General features: G+C 38.9%; 2 protein-coding genes and 1 long non-coding RNA gene across 3 annotated transcripts; 1 reads left to right on the top strand and 2 right to left on the bottom strand.

The window, feature by feature from the left end:
- Positions 1–502: 502 nt before the first annotated feature.
- LOC144660569 (uncharacterized) lies at positions 503–1,947 on the bottom strand. Its single transcript, XR_013572113.1, has 4 exons — positions 1,826–1,947; positions 1,692–1,745; positions 1,510–1,585; positions 503–1,091 (listed from the first exon to the last, which is right to left on the bottom strand). It is a non-coding gene; the product is annotated as an uncharacterized LOC144660569 (long non-coding RNA).
- Positions 1,948–3,157: 1,210 nt separating this feature from the next.
- LOC144661064 (uncharacterized) lies at positions 3,158–10,408 on the top strand. The gene is made up of 8 exons (XM_078521771.1): positions 3,158–3,832; positions 6,148–6,251; positions 6,475–6,526; positions 6,761–6,818; positions 6,946–7,086; positions 8,025–8,599; positions 8,987–9,386; positions 9,902–10,408. The coding sequence occupies exons 1-8, from the start codon at positions 3,158–3,160 to the stop codon at positions 10,147–10,149; spliced, it is 2,253 nt and encodes a 750-aa protein (XP_078377897.1). The 3' UTR covers positions 10,150–10,408.
- A 74-nt stretch (positions 10,409–10,482) lies between these two features.
- On the bottom strand, positions 10,483–13,137 carry LOC144660176 (uncharacterized). Its single transcript, XM_078520769.1, has 3 exons — positions 12,446–13,137; positions 11,359–11,908; positions 10,483–10,905 (listed from the first exon to the last, which is right to left on the bottom strand). The coding sequence occupies exons 1-3, from the start codon at positions 13,120–13,122 to the stop codon at positions 10,684–10,686; spliced, it is 1,449 nt and encodes a 482-aa protein (XP_078376895.1). The 5' UTR covers positions 13,123–13,137; the 3' UTR covers positions 10,483–10,683.
- Positions 13,138–14,232: the final 1,095 nt, after the last annotated feature.

Genomic DNA, 14,232 nt, shown 5'->3' with positions numbered 1-14,232 from the left:
TGATTTACAGCTCATGGTTTATGTTGTGAAGTATTGGGGGATTTTTACAAGATTAATTTTTTAGGGTAGGAGAAGGGTATTTTTACAGGTTTTTTTGCAGGGTGGGGAGAGCACAGCTAGCTTCATTTGCACATCCCCTTGGGTCAAGAATCTGATCAAATTGTGAAAGTTCATTCATTCCTTAGGTTGATTTCATTGGCAAGATTTCAAACTGCCTTTGTTAAAATCTAGCCAATCAAATCATCTAGCCAATCAAATCATCTAGCCAATCAAATCTTGCACCTCAGAGCTAGGCCCAATTTCCAGCCGCTTTTTGGGAAAATGAGCCCACTCTCCTCCCCCCTCTCTTGAGCAGAACAAAGAAATTAAGCCTACCCCAGAGCCAATTGTCCCTTGTGCACAGGTCTGTGGGCTAAGAGAGACAGGCAACTCTGGGGATGAGAATGGAGCAAGTACAATCAGACATTTAGTCTACAAGAAAATCAAAATTGTTTACAGAAGAGAACATTTTTTATTATATTTTTTAATACACAGTTTTGATAAAAAGATAACTATGGGTCAAAAGCTCCTTTTATAGTCCAATAGGTAAAATCACATTAAATTATTCAAATATGCACTTCTCTCTCCCAGTGAGTTGAAACTTAAGTTCAACTTCTGCCATAATTTTTTCATGTCCAGTCTTTGCTCCTCCCTGATATATGGAACAGGAAAAATTGTGTGTTTGACACACTTATGTTTAGTCAGTAGTCACTTCTCCTTGCTCTGCTGGTCGTTTAGAAGAAGTAGTGAATAAAAAGAAACAAATTCTTGGTTCAAGACATCAATGATCTTGTTTTCATTTCCACACCTGAGAGTTTTGTCAATGCTCGATATACTAGCTGCTCTTCAGGAAAATAACCCTGCAATCCTTCCCCTGGCAACATAATGTGGCCAATGGCTGTCCATAACATCCTTTGTGCATGAAACTTGTCAATATCCTGCATGATTGAGTTCCGTAACAAATGGCTCTGAAAATCCATGCTAGAACTGAACAACCTCTTGCTTTTGTCTCTTTAACTCCTCAAGAACCTTCTTGGCATCTTCAAGCTTTTCTGTGAAATTCAAATTAAGCATTGTTTATATCATTATCACATACGGTCAATGAATTTCCTGTGGGCTTCAACCGGTTTTCAATTTATCTATGCTGTCTGGAATGGGGTCTAGAGGGAAAAGGGGTGGTAATGCTATAGAGCCTGTAGCAGGAATAAAAATATATTTCTGGTTTGAGATGGGACATCACTCTTATTCCCTTACGTAGTCTAAGATGGAATTAGGGCCATTCCATTTTTATCCCTCCTCTCCCCCCCCCCCCCCCCCCCCCCCTTGCCTTGTTGATGAGATATTCTAAAGGGGCAGGCTCCATTGGCATTCTTCAGTTGATCTTTCAAATATTTCTGAAGGGGTTTAGGGAATTCAACGACGGGCTCTGGCCCAAACTCCTTCCCCAATCCCCGCCCAGCCCTCACTCACTTTTGCACTGGCCAACTACGTGCGGACGATCAGAAAGAAAGAACAAGTTCCCCGCGCCTTGTCTCGTGTACACCCTCTGTAAAAGATAAACAAGCGATCAGTTACCTTGATACTGATAGTACAGTTTCATAAACACTGAACCGAAGAACGCTTTACAGTCTTTACATGTAAAGCAAGCTTACCTTTTTGGCTGGCAGGCAGCTGAGTTCGTGGTTTGTAACTTCTAGCTCCTTTATCTAGAGGCGAAGGCAAGTAATGAAGCTTAAAGTTTTAACTTTTGCAAGAGAAGACATCTATACATGCTATAAAGTATTACCTCGTACAGAGTCTGTGAGATCTTCAAATCAAGCACTTCTGGACTGTGAGCGCTTTCTTTTCCCTGCTTATCCGCCATTTTGGATAGAGGGTTTATTACTCGTTCCCAGCCCCTCAAGGTTGCCCCATTGTCATGATTGTGGTTACCTGCGAATCTGCGATCAGGCGTTCTTTTCTTTCGCGACGGGAAAAAAAGGAACGCCTCATCGCAGGTTATATTGTCGTTTATATGTTACACAGACGAACTGAGTCCGAGGGGCGACTCTCAAAAAAATTGGTGGGGATGCTCGTCATCTCGCTTCGGGATAAAAATTTCGGGTTTTTGGCCTCGCTTAGGGTGTTCCGGGCAAAACGCCTATAACTGCAGCCGTCAAGGTCTCTTTTAGGGTTCCACACGAAGAAATATACAATATAAATTCTATTTTTAGTATTTTGGTATCTTTAAGGGGTCACGAAAAGCTTCAGCCACGCCCAGATTGGTCTCTTTTAGAGGTTCCTTTCAAAATTTCCGACGAGCATCCCCGCCCCATTCATATAGGAGTCCCCCCCTCCGGCGGGGGAATTGAATAATACCGGCTTTTTTGAAAAACTTTTTAAGCAGACATATTGGAACTCAAAGAGTAAGAGTAAAGGTAACAGCTGTCAGTTAAGAAATCTAACATTTCTCAGCTGACAGCATCTCAGCTGACAGCAGTAATCCCATCCAATCAGTTACCGTACACTTTGTCCTGAAGGAAGATATATAAGAAACTGACTGATGGTGCAAATCATTTTATCCATTTTGTCAGGTGAAAGACATGCATTCAAATTGAAGACAAGAATTGGATTTCCCGGCTTTAACGTATGAGGGGTCATCGCCGCCAAAATCCTGTTTCAAATTCTGTTACGTAGAACCTGTAATACATTAGAACCGAAATTGAACAGACAGAATAGAATTTAGGAAAACAGAACAGAAATTCAACAAGCAGAACGGAATTTTAAACATCGTAAACCACAAACATAACAGAAATTGGAGCAGCAGAATAGAAATTGACTTTGTTCCAATTTCTGTTCTGTTGATTTGTAGTTTATAAATTCTCCTCTGAAAACACTAGAAAAATTGAACAAGCGAAATAGAATTTAGGAAGACTGGACTGAAATTACACAAGCAGAACGGAATTTACACAACGTAACAGGAATTGGAGCAAGAGAACAGAAATTGACGCCGTTCTAATTTCTGTTCTGTTGATCAGCGAACCGAGTGGAACCTGGGAAAGACCCAGTTGAACATTATAATTTATGAATATTAATGCAATATAGTTCGCGCGCAAAGAAAATTTATTCCACTTTGAAAATGGCTTCCGAAGGCGATCTCCCAGCGAGGTGTATCTCTCTCCTCCAAGAAGTAAAGAACCTCATCGAGGCCCGTAGCAGCGTTCCGGAAAATACGGACGAAATAGCTCCTTTAAGCGAAAGACAGGCATGTCCATCGTCACATGTATCGTCGTCGACGACTACAGTGCAACAGGTGGGGAACAACGCCACCCAGCAGAGAGTGATCCAGAATTTTAGGTCACTCTTTGCTCCCTATCCAGCCACCTCTTCCTTTTCTCACTCTGCAAGGCCTCCTGCAGCGAAAAGGCCTCGGACCTTCCAGGTAAAAGAGACGTGGACGCATGACTTCTTCTGTCTTGGGTCCACACAAGCTGCCTCTGTGCCAACACGTGCGCAAAAAATTGCGTTGCAGAATGCTGGGCTTGGACGCCGGAAAGTGGTTTTTTCGTGTAAAGGAAGTGCTCTAGATGTTAAAACCAGACTGGAGAGTGTTTACCCCAAATTGAAAGATGGTGCTGGGTTTGAACTGCTGAGAAGTGGGTCACCCAGCTCAAAGCTCTCATTGATCATCCCTCCATCTGGGGGATATTCAGTGCCTTTCCTACGCGACGCTGCCGGACTTGGCCAAGCACTGGCCTACATCAGGCCACTCCAGAAGGATTTGGACATGAATGAGATTCGAAGTACCGAGGAGGTAAGTGGTTATATTATAAGTCCAGTCTAATTTAAATTTACCTCCCGCTCCACCCCCTGAAATCTGAATTAGTTGTGAGTGGTGAGGAACTCCCCCTCCCAGCTTTCTAGCCCAGCTACATCCTTCAAACTCGGCGAACGAAAACTTTTGCCTAGTATCTTAACTTTACAATTCATAAGTTATCCAGAATTCAATTTTTGTAAAAGATATTTGCCGTCGGATTCCCATACAAACACTGTAATTTCTACCCGCCTTGCCTACCCGTCAAGATGGCGTCGAAACTGTGATAATTATTGATTTGCGTTTTAGACATTTCTGCTCTTCAATCCTAAGAAACCTCATCAAATAAAATTTCTCCCTTTCGGTCATACATTATATTAGTCGTTTCTAACTAATCTGGGGAATTTTTTTTCTTGTTCTACGCGGTTCGAAAAATAATTTCTAAAATATATTTAATTTTTTGTCGGCTAGCATTTCACATTTTCAGATAAAAATTGTTTATTTATCAGCACCTTTAACATGTAAATTGCTTTTAAAGTCACTAAATATTGTCTCACGCTTCGCTCCTTGAACAACATAAAAGGGTCATTAAGGGTCGAATGTTGTCACATTACGCAGTTTCATCCACGGTTTTTTCGGTTTTGGTATGCCCTTATTTTCGAAGTACATGTACTTGAAGTGTTTCCCCAAATAACTCTGCAATATTGTTATGAAATCCTATAGTTCTACTAGATAATGTATATAATTATTCGCCGAATTATTGCACACTCTACCATCTTGTAAACTCAAAAGCCGCTCAAAAGCAATAATCAAGTGAGGATCAATTTTACCATATTTGGAAGTGGAATGAGACTTGCAGGCTTCGTGTTGACAGCTCGTTTCTTTTGTGGACCGAAGTGATCTTCTTTGCTTTATGTAAACATCAACATTTCTTTGGAACAATTTCCAAGAGGAAAATCTCGAGTTATTTTCAACATGAAACGGATAAAATCATCGACAAAACAAAAGAAAAAACTGAAAACGAATTTCACGAGGAGGAAAATGACGCTCAACTTCCGAATTCGAAACCTCGCAATTTCCAGATGAAATGCAAGTGGTTAAGGTACGAAAATAACGCCATGTTTTGTCACTTTAATAAATTATGCTCCGTCCCCTGCTGTTGCCTATTGGTCCCTTTGCAAAGGCAACAGAGGGACAATAATATGCTAATAAATGGAAAGTTAACGATTTAGATAACATTCAAAGCGTGTTATATGAAATTAACTACCTTATAACAAGATTTTCGCTACACGTTTATTTAGTATTAATTTTGATGTTTGCATATTTCGTGACAGAAAAGAACATGAATCTAAACAAATGGACTTTAACAAAGGTTCAATATATTAACAAACATGCAACGGCGGGACTTACTGTCAACAATAAAAACAAAGCATTTTTCAGTTTCTACAAAAAAGTAGTTCCTGCTTTAACGTGATTGGTGTTAAGTTAATTCACTAAAATACCATTTGAATTGAGAAATCCTTTTTATGCACTCAGAAGAAAAAGGTTTCTTTTTAGAAACATATACAAGTCTGACCAGTCATTTGCATAAATGTCTTGACTACTGACGACAAGTGGTACCGTATTTTCTCAATTAAACGCCGGGTACCAAATAAACGCCGGATCTCCAAGGTGAAGTTGAAAATAGGTCCCTTAGGTATCTATTTGTGGTATAAAATGCTGTAGGTGTATTAGCAAGATACATTTTTGCCAAAAATGATGAATAAAAACCGTTGCTTGATGAAAATCAGGCTTGAATAAACTGCAGGAGTCAAATACACGCCGGGTCCACCTGGCTAAGTTTGAAATAAACGCCAGGGGCGTTTAATCGAGAAAATATGGTAATATGTCTGTTCCAGTTATTGCACCCTTAATTCTCCTTCTCTCCTAGCTATCCTTAAAAGACGTGAACCCTCCCCTGTGAGTTGGTAAAAAGTGACACATTTCCACCAACCAAGTTGCATTATTCCTTAGCTTGCCATCAGCATTCACATCTTCAAAGTGAACTAAACTATCCACTTTCTTTTTGGACATTTCAGTGGTAATAAACTCGCTTCATATTCATGTCATGTTATGTTCAGGACACTTATTGTTCGTGTCACTTTAATTTCGCGTTTTTTTTGAAATTGTGAAACTAATGTCTCGCAAAAATTTCATGTAATAAGGTACCTAATTATACCAGTAAATCCTATGGTCATCACTACAACTACCTCCAAGCTTATTAACTTTAAGTTATCTGAAGTTACTACTTTGATAACAAGTGCTTTTGTTTAAAGGTTGAAGGTGAAAATGTGCTCTCTGTCAAGTGTCTGGAGTGTGGAGAAGACATTGCTTTGGCCACCTTTAGGCAGCACCAAGCCCAGTGCAATATCAGACCGCGGTAAGTTTCACTTGCATCCTCACATGCCATTGTACCATTTACCATAAAGTGACAGTTGCTCCAGTTTCACGCACTCCTTAAATGCGCAAAACCATTGGCATTTTTCTGTTGGTTTAAATGTTATTCTCCTTTGTCTTTGGGTATGCGGTAAACATAAACAATTAAAATATAATACATGGTTAGTGTTTATTGATTAATATGTTGCATGTTTTCATGTGTGAAGGGAATCTGAAACACTGCCAGCCATGACTGACGACTCTCTGGTATTGGTGGAGGTAAGCTATAATTTTAGCTTAAAAAAAATTAATGTAAGCTTTAACTTGCCCATGACACACCCTCACATGTATCACAGGTTCCACTGATAACACTTTTTTCCAGTACTATACCATTATTTTTAAATGTAAATAAGTAAACACCCGAACTTTTGATGTTAAAAGTTTTTGATATTAACTCTATCAGTGTACATGTTGCTATCGACCAGAATTTAAAGTATATGTTTTAATTGTCAGGGTACCAGCTCTTCTGGTGGTGATAAAAGTACTGATACTCTGAACACAATTTCACAAGGTGAGAGGTGAATATTTCACAGGAAAACTAGAACATATCGTGGCTATTTTTATTAACTGGCAACGGTGAACCACTTTCAACAGAGTAAACTTAACTAACAAGAATTTGGGTATGTTGTCCTTTAAAGGTGGTGCAAGTTTGGAGAATCAACTAAAGGAAATGTTTCCTCAAGAAAGTCCAGAAAAAATTCAAGGTGCACTTGTACAGGGTAGTCAAGATCTGTCTGCTGCAGTAGATTATCTGTTATCTGGAGTGATGGATACGAAAGGTCAGACTAAAACAAATATTTGAATGATGGAAATGAATGTTGATTTAGGTCTATACAGGAATTAACTTGTATGTTTAATCAAATTCGCTTGAACATATAGGGTATATTTGGGAGAACACTTGAAAAGCTTGTAAATGAGAAACTACAGATGTGAGTTGACACAATTTAACTCACAATTCAGCCTATTACCTTATTTAGATTCTATATAATTTATTGAACTATTTGTTTTCTTGTGAAATGTCACAAGGCTTTCTGTGATAAGTGAAAAAAAATAGTTCAATGATTGAACTGTTTGTTGCTAGTTTTCCTTTCCAAATGGTGAAAGTGGGAACTGTGAGTGAACATTTCTAGGAGATACATTAATGTTTATGTACTGCAGTTCCTAACTAGAGTTAATTATCCTTTCATATTATCTAGTTCAGTTCATCTATTATGTACATAGTACATCCAAAGCTGTGTTGAGCATTTAATACCGTATTTATTCGATTAAACACCCAGGGCGCTTATTAAATTTTGGACCTTGAGAGTGGGCGCTTGTTAAATTTTCACCATTTTTAGCAAGAAGTACTTTTATTTTGTAAGAAAACATTATAAATAACAAAACGTGAAGATGTACCAAAGCTGAATTTTAACTGTTCATTGAAAGTTTCTGTAAAAATACAAAGAGACTTGGTCTTCTGGGTAGTCTCTTAGTAGTACTTAGTCAATTTCAATCTCAATTTCAATAATAGTCATTACTCCTCTTGTGCCCTCTTTTTAGGAGGGTGGGGTTGGGCGCTTATTACCTTTTCCTACCTACAGGGTGGGCGCTTATTCGAGGTGGGCGCTTATTCGAGGTTGTGCACTTAATCGAATGAATACAGTTCTCAAGTAAAGGAAATCATTGGGAGTGTGAAGATAATCATTATTTTTCTTTTTTTTTATAAATTGAATTAAAGAAGATGAAGATGAAAACAATGCAGATTGGAATACACCCTTGTCAGCCTGGGGAATGAGGAACTTGGATTACCAGGAAGCTTTGAGGCGGTTTGTAACTGGAGCTGTGCAGTCCCATTTACCTGAAGAACACCTAGTTGTCACTAGAGACAAAAGCATCATTAGTCAGGTGTTGAGGAAGTATAAGAATCCAAGGTTTAACCTACAAAGTCCCCTGAACATCCAATTTCAAAGCTCTGGTACACTAGAATTAGGGGTAGATGCTGGTGGTCCAACAAGAGCATTCTTCTATCATCTGATGCAGGAGTTAGTGAGAGGGAAGTTTAATGGCATTAAACTGTTTGAAGGAGAGGCCGGTCACCTTGTTCCATCCTGTGACTACGACCTGGTATCCAGCTGCTTCTTTGTCCTGGTTGGCAAGATGATTGTGCATTCTTTTATAAATGAATGCAAAGGCTTGGAAGGTATCTCACCAGCTGTTATCAGCTACCTAATAAGTGGCAGCCGAGACACTGCCTTGGAGCATTTGGTTCTTGAAGATATCCCAGATCCCTGTCTCCGTCAAATTCTTAAAGAGGTAAGTTATTAGGACACACATTACATTTACAGTGAGTGTGTGTTCAACCTCAAACAGATGATGTCACTCATGAGAAAAAAAAAAGCAGGTATAAGAACCTTCTCAGACAAAAAATTTGGCAGCCATTTTAATACCCAAAATACTAGAACCTGTTTAGCCAAGCCAGATCAAGCAGTTTTTGTATGTGGGCTACAGTTACATTATGGTAAGAATTTTAACCATATTTTTAACTTTAAGATTGCAAATTTATATTATTTGTTACTAGACAACTCTGATCTTGTTGAAGAAATAACACTATATTAACATTGTGTAACCAGCTAATTTGTTAGGCTTACCATTATACTGCTGTTACTCATTGCAAGACATTTAAGTTGTTTACCTCTTTAGCTTAAGGATTGCAGTGACCAGGAGCTGGGCAAATTTACTTCCGATGGGGACTTTAATATTGCGGACACACTTGTGGCAGCAGGATTTCCTCATATTGAAGTACTTCCCTCCAACAAGTCATTGGCCTACGAATGTGTCCTGACATATGAAGTTGTCACTAAGCGTATTCCTGTCTTGGATGACCTCAGGAAGGGATTAGATTCAGTGCGTGTAATGGCCACAACTGGGACTGACCTTGTCCAGCAACATCCACAAGTACAACTACTAATCTTCCCAGCTGCTGAAACTACGATTGAAGTGTCAGAGCTAAGGCAACTGATCAAGTATGATAACATTGATGACAGCACAGCAACAGCTGAAGAGTACTTTGAAAAGTACTTAGATGAGCTCAAGACCAGAGGTATTGTGATGTTAACTTCTAAATGAATATTTTTTGAGGTTCATGCTAATTATTCATACACATGCATGCTTGTTGCACATGTAATTCATTCTACGATGTCAGGCGGGTGCCAAGGAAAGCATCTAAACACATAGTCACTTATGTCCAGGATTAGATGCAGGTATTTTTAATGAGAACTTCATGTTTGTCTGTGTTATTTGACATTTCCATATTACTTCATATTTGACAAAATTTGGTGTGTTTTGGTGAACTTTTATTAATGAGGACACTTTGTGATGCCTGTCATGAGGAACATGCATCTCATCAGCGTTCAATCCTGGACATATCTGCACATAGTTGGCAAGTAGCAATTGAATGTCCCAACTGCATGCCCCTACCCCCTGATAAGTTAATTTAAAACCAAATGTGGATACAATAAATATTCTGGAATAAATACTCATGGCCTAAGCTGCAAAAATTTCCATTTGATGAGAAAGTATTCATTTTGTTTTGTTTCTGTTTTTTTAACTTTTAAGATGGCTCTAAGGATGAAGAAACACTAGGGGGGCTCTTGCAATTCTGGACTGGTTGGCCCTCCCTTCCAATCATTGAAGAAAAGATGACAGTTACCTTTCTTGCAAAGACACCAAACAAAGTTCTGGCAGAAGCAGAAACCTGTTTTAAGTTGCTGAAGATACCAACATACCACACCATGTATGACAATTTTGTGAAATACATGGATATTTCTATTTCACATGGTAAAGTGGGGTTTGGAAAGATGTAGATTCATGTTCTGCAGTTTGTGAAGGACATTTGCATTGTGTTAATTGATGGATGGTTTGTTTGTATGGAATACACACATTAATTGATATGTTGCAGTTTATGTTAACTAGTTCATATTTGAAACTTGTTTCCTATGATTGGTTTTTTCATCATTGTAGCTTATCCTTTGCAATGTAAATTTTTTTTCTGAGTCAGGCTCAAGTCGTATTAAAGGTTTCATAAATTAGTTCCAGTTCATATTTTATTCTTTATATTGTAGCCTGTATCCACGAAGTCATGCTGATTTATTATTCTGTTGTATGATGGTACTTTTTTACAAATAAATAAAGAGAAATTACACTTTAAACTTCAAAAAAAACATTTTTATTCTTTTCATTTAACACTATTAATGAAAGTGAAATGGTCTCATTTTGAATGTAATGTCAATTGGTAATAACATGTGAAAGGCCAGGTCCAGGTTTTGTTGCAGTGAAATGAATGTTCTAGACCACTGTTACCTTAATAAGCGCAAGAAGTAGTGTCGATCGACTAATGATCAACTTAGAATCTGCAACACTTCTGCATAAATGTCAACACCATAGACTTCAGAATCTCGTAAAGGATTAATGGTTCTCAGCTGTTGGCGAGCCTCCTCAGTGATGGGCATTTCAGTCTGTGGCACCTCCACAGATGAAGTTTCGTTGCTAAAAATTGGACCATCATATTCTTCTGATGGGTGTGGGCCATCAAAATCTACACCATAAAGCTCATCAATAATCTGAAAAGGAAAGGGATGGTGATCTATCTCAAACAATGACAAACATGATGTAGATACAGCAGTACTGCTGTTATTGAATAATATACACTGCCAAATCCTTCACATTATAAGGGGAATAAATTTATTTTTACCTCCACATCCCCCCCCCCCACTTCCTTATCTCGAAAATAAAAATGTCAAAACACTCAAGGGATGGAAGGCAGGATTTTGAGATGCCACACTTTCTTTTGACAAGTGCACCTTGAAGGCTGGCTGTAAGGTGAAGTACCCAGAAGTGCATGTACCTGTAATTTACCAAAATGTTTGCTGCAAGGTGTTTGTTTTATCCTTTTTAAGAGTCAGAATAGTGTAGACACCTATATTTTTCTACGTTCCATTTGTCGACCAGCCTCAATGAATAACACAAGGCCTTGTTATTCCCATAATCTGTAAAATCAAATTAATTCTCTTTACCTCTGGGTTGTTAAACTCCAGTGCCACTCGTTGCTGGGATTGTGCCACACCCAACATACCACGAATCCAAAGCTGTGTTGGAGAGCACCCCCTTTCTGTGCTTAAAGGAGCTCTATTATATGCCTCTTGAAATATCTGAAGATTTCTGTTGATTCTAGGTAGGAACACATAGTGTAAGGCAAGCAAGTGAAGCTCATTTGAAGGTTCAAGGATGCCACAACTCTCCATGTGGTAAAACAGACTGTAAAAAACAAAGGTGCATCCCATGAACAAATCCCTCCACAACCTTTCAATACGTTGGTTATGTACACTGCGTCCTGCTATGTGACTCCCTCTATCAGGCCCACGAAGTGGATGATTGAGCATGTATAACGCAACTTTTACATTTTCTCCCCCTTTGTCTGAACGGACACGTGATGGTAGACCATACACCTCAGCAGCACTCTGAAACAGTCTGAGCACTGTCGCAGCCCTGTTATTTGTGTTACACTGAAGAAACACAATCATTCGGGAAAATCCATCTATTCCACCGTGGATTACAAATCGCCACCTGTGTAGATTGCAATTCAAACAAAACTGTTTTTTTTTTTTAATTTAAATGCCATGATGCAATCAAGGGGCCACCCAACATAAATTGTGTGTGTGTGTGGAGGGGGGTGGAGGGGCAGGGGGTCTAAACCTCCCCACTTCCTGGACCTTTCACTCTTGCCTCCTGCCCCCCTTTCTGTAGTGGTTCCATTCTTTTTGCCCCATATATATTGCAAACGTTTTATCAATTTATCAAGGTTCCCTCAATCTTGGGATTTCCACTATCCACCCTTTCTTTTCCCACTCCTTTCTACAGCCTCCCACCTTCCTGCCCCTACCACACCCCACAATTAGAAAATGATAGTCTAGGACTATCTAAAGTTTCAGTTTTGATATTTTAACTTTCTGGTTGAAAGAGTTCAACATAATAGTTATTTTGACATGTTTTGTCCCAACATTTTTTTTTTTTTGCCTTACTTAAAAATCTACCATTTTTCTTTCTTCACCATCATTCTTTTCAACACGATTACTTTGACGTTTATTGATTGAATCTTTTTACCTGATGAGTTTGTGATTGCCATCGATGTGCCAGAGTGCCAGTGGGCTTGAAACTTGGTAGCTTCTTCTATTTATACAATGTAATCTTAGGGCACGTGACAATGTTCCCTCCGGATTTATCCTTCTCATCGCTTCACGAATTCTGTTTTGTTGAAGAACAATTCCTCTTGCTCTCAAAAATCCAGTCATTCTTTTGTACCCGGTCTCCGGAAAGTCGGCCAAAATACTGTTTATAACTATGTCCAGACGTTCATCACTCATTGTGCTATACGCTTCTCTACAGCTGAGACCGAATTCTTGCAATCGCCTTTCGACAGTTCGACGACTTACGCATAGCATATTAGCTATGGTTGGAATATTAAACCGCTGTTCGATAAGGAACTGTAGCTGTTCTTTTGGAATACTAAACTTTGGTCTTCCTTGCATTCCTGTAAAAATAGTTCCCGCAGCATGAGAGTTTGGACATTGCCTTGAAGTAATTGTATCCTTCACCTCACGAAGAAGGTCGATTACCCTCGAGTCAATTCTCTCCGTACCCGAATATCTCAAAAGGATGTTAATCACCCAATCAAGGCGAAATATTATATAATCTAAACCATCAGCGTTGTGGTTTCCCCTTTCGAAACGCCTTTGAATATCCACAACATAACTTTGTATACATTCTCGTACGGAAGCCATTTTGAAAGCTGGATAAATTTTCTTTGCGCGCGAACTATATTGCATTAATATTCATAAATTATAATGTTCAACTGGGTCTTTCCCAGGTTCCGCTCGGTTCGCTGATCAACAGAACAGAAATTAGAACGGCGTCAATTTCTGTTCTCTTGCTCCAATTCCTTTTACCTTGTGTAAATTCCGTTCTGCTTGTGTAATTTCAGTCCAGTCTTCCTAAATTCTATTTCGCTTGTTCAATTTTTCTAGTGTTTTCAGAGGAGAATTTATAAACTACAAATCAACAGAACAGAAATTGGAACAAAGTCAATTTCTATTCTGCTGCTCCAATTTCTGTTATGTTTGTGGTTTACGATGTTTAAAATTCCGTTCTGCTTGTTGAATTTCTGTTCTGTTTTCCTAAATTCTATTCTGTCTGTTCAATTTCGGTTCTAATGTATTACAGGTTCTACGTAACAGAATTTGAAACAGGATTTTGGCGGCGATGACCCCTCATATTAACGCGATGAGAAATCTCTTCAATCAAGTAATGATCTCACGGACAAAAGGAAAAAAGTAAATTGAAAACTGAAACAATGAGCTGAAGCTCACAGGTAGGCCTAAGATTAGAAATGTGAAGCGGGTTTATCTCAGTTTAAGTGGTCAAGTAAAAGCCGAAGCATTATAGGGTCATTATAGCATTGTCAAATGGGATTATCCAATGTCTGGTCAAGGCCAAGATCTACCTGCAAGACAAGCTAACTACTAAGGCCATAGCTGACCTCCTCAGTGCATTGAGTCGCACTTACGATGAGAATATTCTCACGAAATACAGAGTGTCAACTCAGGCTTGATTCACGGGTTCCTTCTTGGTGAGGACACCAAACCCAGCTCACAAAAAGCTCACCCTCCTCCTTGCTCCGAGCTCAGTTAAGCCATGAACCGGCAAAATTGGACCGATATTGTTGCTTTATACATTCAAACATTCTTTTGCGAATTTGAATAGAGCTTCTTATAAGAACCCTGGCACACCGATTAAGATATGTATGGATAAAACACAGAGAGAAATTAATTGCGCTAGTTCACTGTTTGATTTATTACTGCTTCTTGGGCGTCTATTTTTTACTTTTTTGCACC

Source organism: Oculina patagonica, chromosome 7 (assembly GCF_052425735.1).
Source record: "Oculina patagonica isolate OP01 chromosome 7, crgOcupat, whole genome shotgun sequence".
Taxonomy (NCBI): Eukaryota; Metazoa; Cnidaria; class Anthozoa; order Scleractinia; family Oculinidae; genus Oculina; species Oculina patagonica.
Note: the sequence above shows the minus strand (reverse complement) of the source record. Positions and strands in the feature narration are given on the sequence as shown.

Coding starts and splice junctions, on each gene's coding strand:
- LOC144661064 (XM_078521771.1), top strand. CDS start 3,158: ATGGCTTCCGAAGGCGATCTCCCAGCGAGGTGTATCTCTCTCCTCCAA. Junction 6,527..6,760: donor ACTCTCTGGTATTGGTGGAG/GTAAGCTATAAT, acceptor TTTAATTGTCAG/GGTACCAGCTCTTCTGGTGG. Junction 8,600..8,986: donor TCCGTCAAATTCTTAAAGAG/GTAAGTTATTAG, acceptor TTACCTCTTTAG/CTTAAGGATTGCAGTGACCA.
- LOC144660176 (XM_078520769.1), bottom strand. CDS start 13,122: ATGGCTTCCGTACGAGAATGTATACAAAGTTATGTTGTGGATATTCAA. Junction 11,909..12,445: donor GGCAATCACAAACTCATCAG/GTAAAAAGATTC, acceptor CAATCTACACAG/GTGGCGATTTGTAATCCACG. Junction 10,906..11,358: donor TGGAGTTTAACAACCCAGAG/GTAAAGAGAATT, acceptor TTTCCTTTTCAG/ATTATTGATGAGCTTTATGG.